Source organism: Dermacentor variabilis, chromosome 1, assembly GCF_050947875.1.
Source record: "Dermacentor variabilis isolate Ectoservices chromosome 1, ASM5094787v1, whole genome shotgun sequence".
NCBI classification, from domain to species: Eukaryota; Metazoa; Arthropoda; class Arachnida; order Ixodida; family Ixodidae; genus Dermacentor; species Dermacentor variabilis.
This window is the reverse complement of record NC_134568.1, coordinates 220253669-220274013: the sequence shown is the minus strand read 5'-3', so window position 1 is coordinate 220274013 and position 20345 is coordinate 220253669. Positions and strand designations below refer to the sequence as shown.

Here is a 20345-nt window from a genome sequence, read left to right as displayed (position 1 = left end):
AATACCGAGCCGAGTCGTGCTCGTAGACTCTATTGAATTGTTATGTGAAAGCATAGCTTCACATATGGTGGGGGCGACATCCCAAGAAACACTTGATGTGTGTTTCCATCACTTCGAATGTTGCTACTTGAGCAGAAAAGAAAAGGCACGCTCTTTCATGCCAAGAATGTCTCCATCTGTGTACAGCATATGTCGTAGGTGGAAGCGAATAATTTGGCTATTGGCTTGAAGTCACAAAGCAAAATTCGCACCATTTCTGTTGCTCTAAGCAAGAGCACACATGCAGTTTCAATGCTAGCACAATGTAGGCAGACTGGTTCCTTTGTGCCAGAGTTGACTCAACTTGCCGCGCAAGGTGCTGCTAGTTTTCGCTTTAACGCGCCGCCTGGGCAGTGACAAGAGTTTATGGCCCATTGTTGTCCAAGCACCTCGTTGTCCAACTATGTAAAAAGATTTTCACATATTCATTCGGCTCAAGCAGGACATATACACTTCAATCAGCTATGAAAGGCAGTACCTTAAAATTGCAACATGTTTCACTAAAAGGTACTCCCTCCACTCACTATGCTGCATGCTACGCTACTGCTACGCTACTGCTGTCAGCTCAAGAAATTTTGGGGTGGGTTCTGCATGAATGCTGTACCAACTTTATTGTAAGCTAACTGAGACAATCTGTGTTTATCAAGTCATTATGCCAATGCCACAAGTAGTGACCAAAGCATTATTAATGGGAAAAAGAAACACAACACCGTGTGGTTGTCTAGACGGCAGACTATTAGGTGGAATCGCATACGCCTCCACAGCCTCCAGTGTCCATAACATAAAGGAAGGAGTGGGAACATCACAAAGGGGTCAAAGGGCGATTTCTGCTAGTCTGCTCATGTGCATCACATTGAAATACTACCTGCTTGAAGATTCTTCCGGCTCTAGTCTCTGTCGTGCTGCACATCATTTAACTCCGAGCTATAGCGTGGTAGGAACCAGTTGCATGTACAATAAGTAAGTTTCCTTTACTGCCAATAGCTTGGAGATTGTCAGCCATTGGCAGCATCTACATAATCACAGCAAGTTTAGCTGGGCTTAGACTGCCAGAACAGTTCTTCCCTTTAAAAGACATTACTGTCCACACATTACTGTTGCATTGGTAGTTCAAGAATGTCAGTTCAGTGCTTCTGGGTGCAGGTACAACATGATGAGAAGAATTTCAATTGACCAAATGTTTGTTTCACTGCTTCTGTAAAACTTGTCATTTAAGTTAATTATATCAGATAACTATAGTTCATGTTGTACGCCCGGGGACATTAAAATAATGTAAGTTGATAGCATTCCCAGCAAGCATTATTGAAGAGCATACTATCACAGAAAATACGGTGTCTTGACAAATTCTACTGAAGTCACAGTGCCATTTTGTTACAGGTGTTGCACACTATGCAACAACTTACATGTGGAATTTTGAATACTAACTCTTATTGGCATAAGCTTCCACATATCTCAAATTACATATCATTCATTAAATGAAACATTATATTTGTAATGAAAGAGGTGCACAAGCATGAGAAGTGCTAGAAATAAAGATCAACTGAAAGGGACTGATGCTTTTCCTGTGTTGTCTCTTCATTACCTTTGGAGCTCACCTATACTTCTCCTTCCTCGTGTTCCCCTCTTGCATTCCTCTTACTTGTGATCCTCTTTCATTACATAGTTTATTATTTGTTTTATCATATTTGACTAAATGCATGCTTCCCATTAAAGTTCCCCCAACAGCCATTTGAAGGTACTTTCTGATCACACAAGTATTAAACCCAGTAGTAGCTTACTTTTATATTTGTGCTAGTGTGAAATGAGATAATGCTTTAAATCTGCGAAAAATTTTCTGGCATGCTTTCTCTGTGGTTAAGGTTTTGGTGATTAACATTCACTGAAGCCTGACAAAATAATTTATGGCTAGACAAAATCAATGTTCTTTTAACTGTAGAATGTTGAAAAAACATTTCAACTGCAGAATGTAAGCTGGCGTTCTAAATAGTAGTATCGGCAATGTGCATACTACCATTTCACGTGCTGTATAATAAAAAAATATATCAATAGCTCCCATAAATTTGTGATTTGTCAATATCATGCACTTTGTGGCTGCTCATGTACCTTTCTGAAGTAAGCATTCTAGGTAGGATTTGGGGTAGGGAGTACTTGACCCTATGACTGCCGAGGCTTTCTATGGCTGCTGCTGACCCTGTGCCAGGTTTCTTTCAAATGTTGGTTCAGCGAGCATAGATGCTGGTTCCTCATCACTGCTTTCAGCCAAGTCAGAATTCATCAACAGTTCATAAATTTCTTCATTTGTCAAAATGAAGACGTACATAATGCTGACTCACTATGACTGCTCTGCTGAGATGAAGCAACAGAGCACCAAGACATGTGCTGCACCTACTGTCAGAAATTTAATCTAAAAGTTCTATTTGTTTAGCTGGCCTCTCCACATATTGCACAATGGGTTTGTAATATTTTGTGCATGAGTTACTTCGATAGAGGCTGGGAATGCACTTAAAGTGAAAAAGTCTAATCTGGGGTAGCAGGCAGTGTGCGAGGGTGAGTCTCCAAGTTATCTCGGGAGTGGCAGTTTAAGGGTTAAGTGCAATAATAAGATGACTACTTCAGTGCGGGCTTAAAATAAAAGTTGTGCTATTGTTCTGCAACATTTGCAAATATTGTAACTGAAAATGGCCAGCTGTGCTAGCAGTGTTGGAAATTATAAAGTGGTCATCAATTTTTTTGTTACATTAATGCAAGCAAAAGCAAGTTACATGTTAGCATGAAACTTAATAATGTGGATATATTTATATTTAGTATGAATGTTTTGTATTTAGTGCAGTTCTGTAACACAGAGAGCAGAATAGTGCACTAGTCGTTAGTGTTGCTGGAGTGCAATGGTGGGACGGCAGCAGTAGAATGCACGCATGATTGCCGTTTGGCAGCATGACCTGGTTGTGCTGTCCTTATTTTCATTGTTGCATTGTTGTCATTATGTTTGTCATCATGGAGCTGTCCTTGTCCTGCTGCCATTGTCATATGACAGCTATTGTTATCACGGCAGTGTTGTGCCATCAACTGCTTTGCGCAGTAAATTGCTTGAAGTTGCCAATGGTACCCACCGTGGTTGCTTAGTCGCTACGGTGTTGAACTGCTAAGCACAAGGCCGCAGGATTGAATCCCGGCCACGGCGGCCGCATTTCGATGGGGGCGAAATGCGAAAACACCACTGTGCTTTGATTTAGGTGCACATTAAAGAACCCCAGGTGGTCGAAATTTCTGCAGTCCCCCACTAAGGCATGCCTCATAATCAGAGAGTGATTTTGGCATGTAAAACCCCATAATTTAATTTTAATTTAAGATGCCAATGGTGTCCAAGTCCATCTTTCTTTACATAAAATTATGCCATGCATAAGTGTGACAAATGAACAGGATCGGTCCATTTCCTAACTCATAATTGCTTTTTGTGGTAAAATGTAGACTGAACTGAACTTTAGGGGCACCTAACCAGGCCCCGTTGTAAATTATGGTTATATGCTGGAAGTTTTTATGTGTCCTCTAGGGAGCGTTCTGCCGAAAAAAAATTCAAATCGGCTCCGTAATAGCCGAGATAGAAATATTTTAATGCCACAAACCCATGATTTCAGTAGGCGGGCTCCACTGCCAAGCGAGACACTCTCTCCACTCGCCCCATCTGGCCTCCGCAAACGAAATTCCTTCCCTGCGCTCTCCCATACCGGACCTCGAGGATCGCGCGTTGCATACGTCACGGGCCCCGCCTTCATTTTTTTTGTTGCTTTTTTTATATTTTTTTCGGTGCTGCGCACTTTCACTGAGAGCATTGTGCGCGACCTCTTGTGATTGTCTCGTTTCGCCCAGCACAATTTTGCGTGCTGTGCACAAGGACACATGACTAGCGGTATAATTCAGTGCTACATGAATGCTGAGGCAGAACAAGCAGAAAGAGAGAGAATAAACATTTTTATTGGGTGAATGCAGCTTTGGAGAAGCGTCCTCATTCCAGTGATCGCAGCATTACAGCATTACAAGCGGATTGCAGAGCATGATCACGCGCTGGAACATGGTAGAAAAGGGCATAGTTTCGGTACCTGCGCATGTGACTGCACGACCGTGGGAACAAGCAGACGAAGCGGAAGTACATCTCTCTTGCTTCAGTGCAAAGTAAAACGAAAAACACGCAGCCATTCCGTTTGTGTGTTTTATTATTTCTCTAAACTTCAATTCGTCAATTCAAGCAACAGATCACACAAATAACAGATGTTGCCTTGAATAATTCTCAAAGTCACGTGTCTCAATGATTGACGTCACACTGCGGACACGAGTACGTAGGCGCAGGGACACGAGTACGTCGCTGTCCGGCTTGGAGTGCGGTCGCCGTGAGGGAAAGGGAAAACGGCGTTCGAATAGAAATTTCAGATCTTTCTGCGGCACATAGCAATGTAATACTTCGCAAAAACGATCGTTAGCGCGCATTGTATGCTCTGCCCTTGTCAGCTCGAAATGGCCAGACCTGGTGAAGGGCCCTTTAATGGTGCAGGCGGTTGTGCACTGGGACCCTGTGGACCAGACAGTGCTGGCAGATGAGCAGGTAGATGCTGAAGGCCGCTCCTGGCGTTCGGGTGCCAAAGTGGAAAAGAAAAACCTCCGGCAGTGGTTCATTCGCACTACCTATCTTTCCAAGGTATGTTCTTTATTTATTCACTTGTTTTATTACGTAAGGCTTCCTGCTTGCAAGCAGTCTTAGTCTGCTGGCTGTTGTGAGGTCAACGCATTTGTTCCAATCACATTTCCCAGCAAGATTGTTAGCATTAATGCTGAATTTCTACTGAAGAGAAAGCTGTGCCTTTGGACAGTGTAGCATGCAGTGAAACCCCATTAATTCAAAATCTCCTAATATGAAATTATAGATAATTCAAACTATAGAGTTGACCCTGCAGATATTCATGTATTTTAATCATGAAAAGCTCCCACGAATTTGGACTCCAAAAACTGTGAAACAAAATTTATAAGTCTCATGGACTGCCTTTCCGACAGACCTGAGCCAAAGGTCAAAGTCCTATGTGTTGCTAGGCATTGTAAAATTGCACATCATGGAAATTTAGCATTTTAGCTTTGTACACTACGTGATATGTTACCATGATAGATGATGTGTTAAGCCCATGATATGTGATGTGTTACTAAAGTAACGTGTCATGCCACAATAGATTTAGCATGCTGTCATTGCATATTGTGCTTCAGTAAAGTGAATTAAGTATGTGGTGAGGATTATGCTTTTAGAGCATTCCGCATTGTCAACATATAACCAGCACTAAGTATTGTGGCGCCATCGGATAAATAGAAATCAAAACACATTCAGGGCTCACTGGCATCTTAAAGGAACAATAAAGGCAAATATTAAGCCAAGCTAAAGTGATCGATTAGTGCTCGAGAATGTTTAAGACGTCAATATTATTGCGAACAGGGCTTTAGTAATAGAGAAATAAAGGTAAATGCAGGACATGAATTGAGACCCCCGGGACATTCAAGTACTAGACCAATGACGAAGGCACTCATTATATTTCTGTCACTAGTACTCAACAATTCATAATAAAAAATAATTGTATTGACTTATAAGACGAAAGAAAATGCTACTTGCCCAGTTCTATTCTATCTTTTAGAAAAAAAGCTCACTGACCCTTGAGAATGATGCAGGTAGTCGAGAGGTTTCGTTTTCTCCAATCTGCACTGGCCGCACTTTCGCATTTCAATAGTTTCGTTGTTGCGTAGTGCTGCATTGGTTTTCCTGGCTCGCGAAACTCGCACAAACTGCAAGTAGCAGAGAATGCTACCTCCATGTGATGTCACAGGATTCCAAAGGGTCCACACCACTTGACCAAGAGCAGCTGCAGCGGCGAAGCCAACGTTCTGTCTTGGCTCGGTTTCTCCAAGGCCGCGCATTTGCATTTTGCGCAGAAAACCGTAGCGCCCTCTTTCGGGCACCATTTTACTCACTGATGGCAGTAAAGGGCGGTGATCGCGTATGCAATGTCACCACTCCCCGCTTAGGGGCGGGCGATTTAAATTGCGCTCAAGGTATGCGGACCCTTCAGACACAATTTTCTCTTAAACTAATTATTTTCTTGACATGAAACAAGCGCTGCGAGGTTTCTGGAATGGTAGTTTAACAGTCCACATCGACTTGCTACTTGCCCTTAGTGTCCCTTTAAGCCTAACAAATGGTTGATTTCAGTAATGACAAACTGTCACTAATACTTTATCCTTGGCATGAGATGGAAGAAGGCGGTGGGCGATTTTACTATTTATTTCCTGCAGTCATGACCGAGAGCAAGTAATAAGAGTTAATTTTGTATTGAAATGGGTGACCTGGGGCACTGCCGTGTTATGCAGTCAGGCACAGTGGCCACCGGTAGCTGCCGCTATGACCATAGGTTACTATACGTAATCTACAGATGTACACCAGTGTGCTTGACCTTCTCTTTGTGTTCCCAGCTCAAACTAGCCATGTTCACTCATCATCATCAGGCTCTCTCATGTCCACTGCAGGATGAAAGCCTCTCCCATCGATCTCCAACTACCCTTGTTTTGCACCAGCTGACGCCATGCCTGTAAAGTTCTAGATTTCATCGCGCCATCTAGTTCCCTGCCATCCTCGACTGTGCTTTCCTTCCCTTGGCACCCATTCTGTAACTCTAATAGACTACCAGTTATCTTCCCTACACATTATTTTCCTGCCCAACTTCATTTTTTCCCCTTAATCTCAACCGGAATATCGGCTACCCCAGTCTGTTCTCTAATCCACACCGCTGTCTTTCTGTCTCTTAATGCTACACACCTAACATTTTTTGTTCCATCACTCTTTGTGCGGTCCTCAGCTTCTACTCAAGCTTCTTTGTTAACCTCCAAGTTTCTACCGCGTATGTAAGTACTGGTCTGTAAGTACCGGTATGTAAGGATCGTATACTTTTCTTTTCAAGGATTGTGGTAAGCTGTCAGTCATGACTTGGTAATGCCTACTGTAGGTGCTCCAACTGCATTCACTAGGTGATGTCTAATTTCCGAGACAGCACTTCCAAAAATGCATGGTAACGCCTGCACTAGTGCTCAGAGATACGGTATTGCAAACTGTACTGTACACATTATAGAGCGCTATAATAATAGGGATTGTCTTTAGCTTAAACTCCATTTTATTGGAATAATTTTCCAGTCACCTTTGAGTCTAAAATGAAGTTCTATTGTATTTATGTATAAGAGAAAAAGTCAGGCCTGTTTTTACTGTTGGAAATAGAAAAAGAGGAGTTGATTCATATGTGAGTGTGCGATTCCCTTTCAGGCCCAAATTATGTTTGCTGAAAATTTTCTTTTACAACATACATTGCATCTTCAGCATAATTAAAAACAGGCAGCACCAAAGCAGACTGAAAATTTTGAACTTTTTGGTGAGTTTTATTGTGTCAACCAATGTGAACTCCACAACTTAATTGCGAAAAATCTTTAGTAAGCAATGCGAGCATGCTGGTTAGTGTAAATATGTAGCTGTGTGTAGCACAAGCAAGAAAAGGATGAAACAAATATGGACGAACACAAATGCAACTTTCAGTGACTGTTTATTGCAAAGCAAGCTGGCTGTTATATGGGTAGCCCTTTATCATAAACAAACCAGAAATAGCTCAAAGAGCATAAAAAATATACATATAATAAAATATGGTAAATTAAACTTTTGTGAACCACATTAATTGCAAAACCACACGATGATGCACCGAGATAGCATACCCCTCTCACATATGCACAAACATGATCACACATGTTGCCATTCAAGAAAATGCTATGCTGTTCTGTCAATGTAATTGACAGTGCGCTTAACCGGATCCAGGTCACCATGCAAAGTTTCATCGGCCTCCACAATCACCCAATTATACTAGATGAAGTCACAATATAATGTTACCTTTCTTTTAAAATATGGCAGTCAGGGGTACACATGGCAACGATCAACTAATTCTCCATCTGTATCTTTATATACTTTGATTTTTATGCTTTTTCAGGTAATCATCGAGGTCGCACTGGTTTGACCAACCTAGACGCTGCCACATGAGAGTGCAGTTCTATATAACCACACCTTGTGCACAGTCACCTTATCGATTGCAGTGTTTAAAGCCACATCTTTTCTTTTCCTTGGCCACTGGAGATGTCCTAATGCACGTTTTTGACATTTTCCTGGACTAGTTGGTGCACATCGACTGGTTTGGCCAGCGTAGCATTACAGAGGGACTACAGAAAGAAAACGGTGCTAGTCAGCAGTGTTCTTGTTTCTTTTCTATCATCCCTGTATAATGTTATTCTGGCTCAAGCAGTTCATTCTGATAGCTTTTCGTCTATTTTCTTCAAGCTGCTCCATTCGCATAAGGAATCACAGATGCTCTCTAGTAATCTTTAGCTGTGTGTTCCTTTTGAATACAGCCTTTCTTTGTCCTTGGATTAGCCATTCCATACATTGTCTCGCCAATTAGTTGCTTAGTAATTAATTGCTGGGGATAAGGCTGCAGCTTCTAACCTCAGCACATGAAGGTCGAAGCTGTGCTGTATGCAGTGCATACAGGTTTTCTTCGCTGAGTTTGCAACACCACCAATCTTTTCACTTGCTTGCCACTTCAAGTACTGTACGACCAGCACACATGGCTGTCACGAAACTTAAGTGAAAAGTCTAGGAATCTGTGCTGGATGTTATGTCACAGAAAAGTGAAAGTGGCTGATCGAGAGTGCGTCTTCAGGATGCATCTCTCGATTCCATGTGTGCACTCCATAGCTATAACTGGCTCAATGTATTGTTAAAAAAGTAAAAGCAATGGTATACACATTTGCATCACCCATTCAGATTTTTCATGTACTGCAAACAACCTCTATGTGCGCACGCAGCACTTAAATGGTGTGGGGTATGGCAGGGCGGCTCAGAGTACTTTTTTTTGTGTGCAGCTGGTTAAACCTTTCGCTAGCTCACGTGCATGCCGCTTTTTCTGCTTTCCAGCACGTTACGATGGAGTGGGATTGCGAAATAGTCAAGGTTAGGCTCATCCTCCCAAAGCTTAAGCAGATAGGAGGGTCATCTGTTAGGTTCCCGTCCTAAGGTGCCGGCCTACAGAAAATCGGTGCTTGCATGAGCCAAGCCAGCTAAAGATTTGGCCAGCTGTACCTTTTATGAATTTCAAAGCCTTTATCTTCTAATACCTTCCTGCTTTCAGGACCTTCTCCTGGGTCTTCGTGACTCTGAACGTAACAATTGGGATGAGGTGGGTCCCCTTCAGCGTGGCTGGATTGGAGATTGCACAGGATTTTCATTTGAATGGAGTGTCATCGACAACAATGGGAACCCTTATTCAGACCTTTTGCGTGTGTGGACTGAGGAGCCTGAGTTCTTGGGTGCAGTGACATTTGTGGCCCTCTCACCAGACCACAGCATGGCACTGTCCATCGAAAATTGCTCTAGCAGTGCTACAGGAAAGGCCAAATATTATGCACTCAACCCCGTCTCGGGAAAGAAAATTCCAGTGCTGGTGTCCAACAATTTTGAGTTTCCTCGGGCTACTAATTGCCATTTGGGTGAGTGTTGCATGGTCTGTTATTGTAGCCATCTGGCAGGCATATAATATGCAATAAATCCTTGCCAGCTCCAAATTTCATATTTTGAAATATTAGTCAAGTGAAAAGAATTTGTGACTTCGTAGAGTCACATTCTCTAGGTGCCGCAGAATTATCCAGATATCGTTAAAAGATTTTGTGGTTAACAGTGCATACCTCAAAGCTCTGACCATAAAAGTTGCTACTGATATGTAACCTTAGCTGTGTGTGAACCTTTGTGCTTAACAGAAGACAAAAATTGTTACTACTGTGTATGTTATTTGCTCAGAGACAGAAGGGAAAAAGAAAGGAAAACAGCAGTACAAAGGGGCTTATCTAGATGGCACAGACACCAATTCCATTGAGAAGATGCTATTTCTTGCTGATATTCATCTTTTACTGCTTCTTGACAGCACTTTGGAAATTTTGTCAGTGTTTTCTACTAGGTGGGATTCGTGATCTATGACATGTGATTACCATTCACATGCTGTAAATGGCAGTTTGACCAGGTTGGCAAAGAGCTGGAAGGTTGTGAATTTTGTCAAATTTTCCCTATATGCCTATTTAGGCTCTACGTATGTCTATGTGCAGCAGAAGCTGGATACTGACTCTGCAGAAGTGTTCTGCTAATGTTCTGGTAAACTAATGCCAAAGGGAGATTAATTTTATACAATTGAACTAATTGTGACTGACTGGTCAGGGTCACATTAAAGGAAGTCAACTGTATTTTTTTTCCTTTAATAAGAAAACTTGTACACCAAGTCTACTGTTAGAAAAGCTTGTTATGAATTATGTCAGTTGGCCTCTACCATGTTTTGTGTGGAATGTAGCATGATTTTCATAGCCTTATTGAAAGGTGCAAGGAAACAAGATATAATTTTGTTAATAATTAGTCTTATCACTGCCTTTTCTTCTATCAAATTTAAATTGCAAGCTCTTAGGTGTAAAGCTGTACACAGGATATTTTCTTTAATTAGGTTGCACCAGATGCTTTTTTTTTTCAGTTGCGCCATTATTTATCAAAATATAGCATAGCTCTTGAAAAAAGTTTACTCATAAAAGTTGTTTTAGCCAGCTTTTATTATTCTATGATAAAAGTGCAGCGTCACGAAGAGAATACAAATGCAAATTTTTGCAGAAACAGCATTCTATAATTTTTCACTTTGCATATCATCTACAAAATGCTTTACCCTCACTTCTAGGTTTTTTGCCACATTTATCTGAGCAGCTGGTCTTTAGTTCGGCATGTTGTCACAGGCTTAAATAAAAAATTTCTAGTAAAGTGCTAAACTAAATGTTTTCTCAGGAACTCCCAGTCTGAGCAAAGAGGACCTCACATTTGCCATTCAACATGATATTGAAGTGATCAAGGTTGTTGATGATGATGACCCAACACATCTGATCAACTCAGGCACGGTAAGCACTATAAAATTGTAACCACAGAGTACAGCAACATGTCAAACTCTTTTAAAGGGAAGAACAAGTATGTGAAGTGTTGCAAGTGAAACTTAACAAAACTGGTGCAGAGATACAGTATGGCTGGCTGGTAGACACAAGTAAACATTCAAGTTGACTACTGTTTGACAGGCCTTACGTAGGATGCTACCAAATTCATATGTAGGGTACGCCAAATCCAGCAGATGAGCTAACTTTTGTGCTATTTTTTTAGGCTGGGAACACAAGCTGCATTCAGTGTGTGGAAGAATCAGCAGTTAAAATTTTCCTTATTTCAAGGACTTACATATGAGGCCTTGAAAGATGTGCCAAGCTAACTCATCAAAAATGCCTTATTTAACTGTTTCTCAACATGTCTTGCAACTCTTTATTTTAAATATTGGTCATTAAGTGTCTAATTACTGGTAGTAACACAATTGTTTTAGTTTCATGTTTTCGGAGCCCTCCAATAACACTATATTTGCCTGAATACAACATGAAATTACATGTACAATGTATTATGCATTGTACGTATCACATATATGCGATGTGCATGTATGCTTGAACATTTGTACGCACACGTGTTTGTGTGTGTAGTCAGCTCAGTCATCAGGGGCAACTAAACTTTGTGGGAAATCCAGCCTCTAAATAGTAGGAGGTGTTGGTCTGGCAAATGGGAAAAGTGCAACTCAACATAATAAAAAGGATTCGTAGCAATAGCACATAAGACATCAGGTTCAGTGGCCCAATCAAATGCAGCAATGGTTCCAAAACTGGTTTCGCCAGAACCTAGGGGTTTTGCAGGCAGCATGCCAAGTTTCACAACTGGCTGAATAGCAATGCTGTGTATAGTGAGGCATTATCATGGCTTTCTCATTCATAAAAGGGGGCAACTGATTGTTTTTCTTTTGGTGTATAGTTCTAAGTGAAATTTGTGTCGTACATTTTCCTGGACACTGTGGTCATGTGCACCAAATGGCATGACTGAGAGTCAAGTAGTGTTTTTTTTTTCCAAAATTAATTTTAAATATTAGCATACACATGATCCATGTCATTGGAACGGATGATTTCTGCTGACCACCCTATGCTTGCTGCTCATGACAACAACATGGGAGCAGTAGCACTGGTGGTGACATCTCAGAAAGCTGTCTATAAACAATGTGTGCTGGGAACCCTGCTCCATTATTGCTGTAAGTGTCTGTGCCAACTTATTTGCAGATGTAAAGGTTTCAGCAGCAGCAGGATCTTCATAAAATGATTTTTTAATAATTTTTATGCGAAGAAGTGCCATGACAACAAAAGAGCATTTATAATTCATTGTAGTTGAACTTGTCCAGAGATGTCATCGCTGATGCTCCTGTTCCTGCTCTAACATCACCGATAATGTCACAAGAGGCAGCTCTGTGGGCTGCCTGGTCTAGGTTCTGTTTCGATGTGATGTGGCCTATTAAAAGTTATTTCTGCATTTTTATGCAAATTGAACTATTTCATGTAGGACAAGAGGTGCAAAGAAACGTAAAATAACTACTTATTCGGCATGGTGAAAAAACTGCCAGAGATGCCTTTTCTTTTTTTCAGTTTCAGTTTCAGTTTATTTCTATTCAGGATTATAAACGTTACTGAAAATCACCTGGGCCCTTAGCAATACTGTTAGTTCTGGGCCCATGCAACTAAATACAAAACACCATTGCAACTCAGGCTAACAGGTAATGTGATTTGTAAGTACAGATTCCACTAACATTGTTGTTAACATGATATATTAATAAATTTGTTATAGCACAAGGTAAAAGCCAACAATAGCAACATCCATAACTATTACAATACAGATACATGTTGATCATGAATTATAAATTGCTTAACCCTTTGAGGGTTGATTTTTTTTGCCATATGCAACCGCCCAGGGTCGATTTTTTTTTTATTGCAGATTCCAATTCTTCTGAGGGACCTATCTCAAAAAAAAAGTTACCATAATTTTTCTAGGGTGACCGTAAAGTGAAAAAGAAAATATTTTGTGTTGGTATATGTGTACTGTTTATTCATGAATAACAACAATAAAAAAAGGAAATAAACTGATAAGAATAAAAAAATTTGATGCGTTCTCATGCACATAGTTCAAGGCTTAGAAAATGCACGAACGAGAATATTTCGCAACTCTGCAATGTTCCTGCTCTTACACTAATAATTATGTCCATAGCTTAATCGAACAGCTTATGTGAGCGCACTCAAGAAAACTGTGTGGTTGTGTGCCTATCAAAAAAGCAAAACGTGTGACAAACTTCTGTTAATCTTCATCTTATCGCCAACCAGAGGCAATTAGTTTTCGCACGTCTCCAAAAAAAGAAAAAAAAGAAAAGAAAAGGAAACGTATGCACGGCGGCATCCTTCCTATGCGCACCCCTGTGAGCACTAAACGAGCGAGAAACAAGCGGTTTCCCTTTGAGCGATTAGTAATGAGATAGCCATCAGTTTTGCAATTGCAAGAAGCTGAAACCGCCTGTGGAACAAAATCCAAACCAACGCCCGCCCGCACGCATTGCGCATGCCAATGCGCGAATGGTAGTATATAGATGCGCCGGAGCAAACTAGCTCTAAAACAAACCATGCAACTAAAACCGAGAGAGGGAGGCGTGAGAAAAAAATTCCCTGTGTTCCCCCCTTGTGGCTGCACATGCCAGAAAAGAAAAATTTAGGAAATCGGCCTGCTTTTTAAACGTGCAGACGGCACCGTAAATATACGGCATTGACCATTTTGGGCTTGTTCGTGGCGCCGTATATTTACGTCATTGACCCTCAAAGGGTTAAGAACATATGAAAATCTTGGACTCTCTTTTATCCTTTTTGGAAGATTATTCAATATTTTTGTTCCAATGTAGGCTAACCTGCGCCTGCCGTACAAGTTGCTAACAGGTGGTACGTTAAAATTTCTGTTCAGTTGTGTCCTCGTGTGTCTGTGCAGTGTGATGAAAACCGTACTTGGAAGGGGTTATTGTCCGAAAGTATGGCATGAACTTCGCATGCTGTTTTGAAGTCCCTGACGATGAGGAATGGCATAATGTTAGTTTTTTTTAATAGCGGTTCGGTGTCTTCTATATAACCAGAGAAGTACATAATTCGGAGCGCTCTTTTCTGCAGTTTGATTACTGGATCTAGGTAAGATGAATACGTGTGCCCCAATGTCTCAATACAATAGGTTAAATGGCTATGCAAAATACTGAAGTAAATCATTCGTGCAGGAAAATGCTGACGTGCCTGATATAAAGTAAAGCATGCATGACTGAGCCGGCTGCATACATTTGCTATGTGTGCCCTGTAATGAAGGGATGAATCTAATGTTATACTGAGATAGTTATATTCTTGAGCTTCTGTAATTGTTGTCATCGCAATCTTCAAAGTTATTGGTTGTATTTTAACTCTATTGGACAAAAATATAATGTACTTTGTTTTAGATGTATTTAGTGTTAATTTGTTGTCCATAAACCAGTTTCTCAGTTTTTCTAGTTCTCTATTAGCAGTGTTTTCTAAGTGGTTGATATCCTTTCCTGAGATTAAAACTATGGTATCATCAGCATACATTATTGCCTCACCCTTATCAAGCCTTTGGGGTAGGTCGTTGATGTACAAGGAAAATAGTATCGGACCCAAAGCTGGGGGGGGGACCCCTGCGAAACGCCGTGTGTAATGGGTAGGAAGTCAGACGAGACACTGTCTAAGTGTACGCTCTGGTATCTTTCTTCTAGGTAATTCTGAAAGAAACATAAACTGTCTCCTCGAAATCCATAACATTGCGGTTTTTAAGCAAATGCATTTGAGATTAGAGACAACATGCCACACCATAGACACTGCAAGACACTCTTGCACCTCAGCGGTGCTGCTCTGGCTGTTGTCCAACTCACATGCCTCATGAGTTTGGTTATATTGTCAGTGTATAATTACACTCGAAATTCTGGCAGACTCCTATTTAACTATATTTATTCGCGACATCATAGCCAGTAGAATTGTACTTGGAGCTTATGCAATCACTTTCACTGCTAAAGCATGTTGACCTCCATTCCTTGTCTAACAAAATTTGAAGTGTTCGTCTGCAAGCAGGGCTCTGTTGAATAGAGGGTTGACTGTGTGGCACGCAACTTGGCGCCAACGCTAAGTGGCAAAGAGAAGCAAATTCTGTCGTATGTGCAATGTTGTCCTTATTTTGTGTTTAATACACCCTGTATCATTCTTTGATTGACTCATCGTGCACTTTTGTTAAGAGGCCGTGCAAAGGTAAACTTTGGGGTGGGAATATGCATGGTCGTGAAGGTTCCTCAACACTGTGAAGGCTGGTGAGGTTCCCTAAAGCTGTCAAGTTAGGGAACTCCTTGAACTACAGCAGAGCACATTGACACGAACTCACAACTGTAGCTGCCCTGGTGCATATACATCTGGCACCTCAGTATATTGCATCTTATTTCTGTTCAAATGTTTTAACATGGTGTGATGGGTGAGGCATGTGTGCAGCAATGCATCTGTGCATGTACACCCGTGAGCAAAAGTCTATGGACCAGGGATCGCACGAGAAAACTCATTTTCTCCTTTGTCTGTCAATGCAACTTGACATCATAGACTGTAGTCTAAACTTGGCATTACGAATTTTCTAGTGCACTTGTCAGTTTCTGTTTATGCGTGTTAATTACGAATGAAATTCTGTTTTTTAGGTGCCACTGTGGTCCGTATACTTTTGCTGACGGGTGTACCTGGCATGCACATATGCATGCCAGGGTACATATTCCCTCGGAAACCGACCGTGAAAAATTCAGGCACTCACTCAGCTCGCCTAACCCTTGTTAACCATCACTATCATACTCACTGTTTGGTTTTATTTTTCCAACTTTTTCCTTGCACTGTAATTTGTTTATTATAAACTTATAGAGTTCCTTTTTATTATACTCATACACAGCTTTATGTAGCTAATATGTTTCTCTAATTTTTAGACTGTGCACTTGGCTGGTGTTTTTTTTTCTCTACCTTCATATTGTTACGAGATTTTATGTGCTTACTTGATGCTATGCCCCCCTTACTGAATGCCCCATGTAGGGGCCTTATAAGGTATTTTACAAATAAAAAAAAAAAAATACGAGTAGGCCAGTTTGCTCTGCAATGGGAAATGTTGCCATTTGCCAATTTTCATGGTGCACATTCTGCTGCATGCATTTTCCTGCTAGTGCGGCCATGCCATAGCAGATTGCTCACCACATTAGGCTGATTCCTGAATACAGCTACATCATGCATCATTATCTTGCATTATAATTGTAACATGTTCCAAGGGCATCAAAGGTCCTCTGTTATCATATTCATGAAAATAACGGCATCTGTCTATCTAACATGGTCACTGTGGCAGCAATGTTTGAAGTTTTGATTCCTGTGTGTCATGACAGGTGTGTTGCGACTCGCCAGTGAGTCGCAAATGCACTTTTTCTTCTTTCTTCAGCTCTAGAGCAGTAGCGCCACTGCATTTGAAATCAGAAGCATGAATTTTTCACCTGTGCTGACTTTCACTAAGATAGTGCTTCCACACTAAAAGAAGGACCTGCGTTATCAGAGGTGCACAGAGGAAATACATTGTGACCCACTAGTGACCTACACCACTGCAAACATGGCTGTGTGAATTAAAGTGATGTATTAATGGAGACTTGCTCCACTGCTAAAATACGATAGAGTGGTTTGTAGATCAAAAAGGCTTAAAAAACAACATTCAGTGGCAGTTACAGGAACATTAAGTAATAGACATGGCAGCTGGGTTGTTCTCTTGGTCATTGTCAAGCTATGGGCATGACATCAGTTCAGATACATTTTGCAACTTACAACACATTACAAATTTCCTCATCAATCATGTCCACTGTTTGATAAGAGCCCATTATTGAAATGGGTGTGCAAGTCTGATTGCAGCAGCCTTTTTGTGATATGCTATTTCATTGTTTACAAAAACCCCAGGAAAGGTCTGGCTGTGCCTGCTATTGCTCAGTGTGGCAGGCCCGGCCAAAACGGGACATCTAGTCTGCCATTAGTCTTATAAAACCATCTCTACCCTACAATGCATAAGAAATGGCACATGCATCAGCTTGAGGCATGATGCATGATCATATACATTTGTGCAGAAAAAAAAAGTGCAATCCTCATAGGTAAACACAGCACAGAATTAACACTTTTTTCTTTCAGCGATGTCCAGATCCAAAGACTTGCAAATGAAAGTTTCTTTAGTTTCGAAGGTAGCACCATTGCAACTGCGTAAACAAGAGGGTCCATGAAGGAGTGCAGGCATGCAGTTGTGATTTTGTTAAAAGCTCATCTTGTTTGCCATTTTACGCGGTCTTTGTTCTGTGGCAGCTGACAGGCCTGTCTGCCAAGGCTGCACGGTTGCAAGTGTGCCAGCAGGCACAGCAACAGGGCCGGGGCGGCTACCCTTGCAGTAGTCACCTCAAGGATTGGCTTATCTCGAGGCAGCGCTACTGGGGCACGCCCATCCCCATCATACACTGCACAGCTTGTGGGGTAAGCACTTCAGACTAAACGGGCACTTCCGCTTCGATGCTTCGCCTAAGTGCTTTTGCACTTACGTGAAGCAGTCAGCTAAAGGTTATGATAAGCAGTCAGCTAAAGGTTATAATAAAAATGCTTTATTTAGGGTTGGCTCAAGGGCCTATTAGGTGGAATGAGAAAGGTGTAGCATTTTTAGAGGCGTGAAGTGAAATCCAACAGCGAGTCTAGGATCATCCAATCATAAGTTGCTAATACAGTCGCTGGCCTAACTCACACCTAGCAGGACAAGATTAGGGCTGCTCCCGTCTGGCAGTTTTAGCGCTGAGCATGGCAGTGCCACTACCAAAAGCAGTGGGCTGCAGTCAACCACATGGTGATTGTGTATCATTGAATAATATTTTAATTAGCTTAACTTTTGACAGTACTCAAGGCATGTCCACCTCGTAGGAATACTGAGACTCCTAGCAATTTGAAGATATATGGCCTGAATAGCTTCCATGAAATACATTTTCATTACACTTGTGTCCCACATTCGGCTTATATGAAAAATAATGAGTGAGGATGCCAGCCTACTTTAGTGCAAGTTTTTGGATAAATATGGTGCTAGTCTTAAGGGACCTACTGATTCGACTTGCCGTGAGCACTGGCTTGCTTCGGTTTTGACATTTCAACATGTTCTTTAAAGTAATTGATTAGGAGTTAGAGAAGTTTAGTGGAACAATTCATCATCTATTATTACATAATTTCTAGTGTCTGCTCATGAATAATGTGTGGCTGAAGAAATAACATCCTTATCTCTGCTGCACCGCTTTTAAGAATTACTCTATTCTCTTCACTCGAACACCCAGTATATAGAGAAATTGAGCTACTAGTGGAAATAAATGTTGCCCACACCTAAAATTGCTTGTTATAGTTGCGATATTTAAGCTATATTGAGGACTTTTTCTCTTATTCGTAAACATCATGCTTAGAAAAGTGGTGGCTCAAGCCTTTCTGTTTCTGCTGGTTGCACTCCAGATTGAAGATACCAACCTTTCTTATGGCACTATCGTCCTGAGTATGAAAATAAGAAAGTGGGCAAAATGTTGAGCGACATTTAAGAGGGAATAACACTGATACTAGTATCTCGGAGACACTAGCATCTCATTAGCAAAACCTGAATAGAATCTACTAAATATATGTGCAATGCTTTTAAAGTTACCATATCTGAAGAAATGTGAACCATATAGACAAGTTGCAACTAGAGATGATGAATGGTGGCCTAAAGGAATATTTTTGGCATGGCAACAATTTTGCAGGTTGTTCCCGTACCATATGAGCAACTTCCAGTTGAGTTACCTGCTTTGGACAAGGTGACCAAGGAAGGTGTTTCACCATTGTGTGGTGCCCATGATTGGCTCAGCACTCCATGTCCCAGGTCTTTGTCTTTTTTGTATATAATGGACAGCTGTGGCTTCTCTGAGCAATATTCCTGAGTTCATGCATCAAAAACTTCAAAATATGTCAAGGTGTTCCTGTTTGTAAGAAACTGAAATGAACTAGTGGGGTACTTGTTTGAATTAAAGAGCAAAAAAATAAAGAGCAAATCAGTTTAATAACTTTTTTAAATCCGTTTTTACACAAGACAACGGAACTTCACCAGATTTAAACCATCAGCCGAGGGGAACCGGCGACATACTTGGTGATATAGAGATAACAGAATCAGGTATACTTTCACTGCTGCTAAACATCGACATTAAAAAATCTTGTGGCCAAGATGGGATCCCCAATACTTTCCTCAAGAGATATGCAGAATGGGTCTCTAAATACCTCTTACTTATCTTTAAAAAATCTCTAGAATCGTCTGACGTGCCCAAAGACTGGAAAATAGCAAAGATTGTCCCGATTCTCAAATCAGGTGACGCAACAAGCCCATCAAATTATAGACCGATTTCGCTAACCTGCACATCTTGCAAAATTCTCGAACACATCATACTAAAACACATCGTAACCTTTGCGGAAGATAATAACTTGCTTAGCATCAACCAACATGGTTTCAGAAAAGGACTGTCTACTGTTACGCAACTGACACAAACTGTGCATGATCTTGCTCTAACAATTGATAACCGCGGGCAGACTGACATAATATTCTTAGATCTATCGAAGGCCTTCGACCGGGTATCCCATCCTAAACTCCTGGGCAAACTACAACACATTCTCGGATCTGGCAGCATAACAAACTGGATAAAAGCTTATCTTGCAGGTCGGCAACAGTACGTAGAAATCGAAAGTCAGCAATCTGATTGGGTAGAAGTGTCATCCGGAGTACCACAAGGAACAGTCTTAGCACCAATTCTTTTTTTACTATACATCAATGACATGGCAGATAACATAAAATCAACGATGCGCATGTTTGCAGATGATTGCATTATATATAGGGAGATTAGGAACCATAATGATCAAGTAATACTAAATCACGAGCTTGTGCAAGTAGCAAATTGGTGTCAGGCATGGCAAATGAAGATTAATTTAGACAAGACTGTTTTTATGAGAGTAAGCCGAAAAAGAACCCCACTAGAATTCACCTACACGATCGAACAGCAAAAATTAAAGATAGTCGATGATTATAAATATTTGGGCATTGTCCTATCATCTGATATGAAATGGGACAAGCATGTGTCACACATATCTTCTAAGGCATTTACAACACTTTGTTCGCTTAAACGCTCTTTAAAATCTGCCTCACCAGACACTAAGAT

At 41.0% G+C, this 20345-nt stretch overlaps 1 protein-coding gene across 1 annotated transcript in view; it reads left to right on the top strand.

Moving 5' to 3' along the window:
* LeuRS-m (Leucyl-tRNA synthetase, mitochondrial) overlaps positions 1 to 20345 on the top strand; it is an 80564-nt gene that overhangs the window by 23407 nt on the left and 36812 nt on the right. Inside the window, exons 7-11 of the mRNA XM_075669341.1 lie at positions 4586 to 4729; positions 9282 to 9639; positions 10964 to 11073; positions 17455 to 17619; positions 18906 to 19024. Of these exons, the coding sequence (XP_075525456.1) occupies positions 4586 to 4729; positions 9282 to 9639; positions 10964 to 11073; positions 17455 to 17619; positions 18906 to 19024 (896 nt within the window). The remainder of the gene's footprint in view (positions 1 to 4585; positions 4730 to 9281; positions 9640 to 10963; positions 11074 to 17454; positions 17620 to 18905; positions 19025 to 20345) is intronic.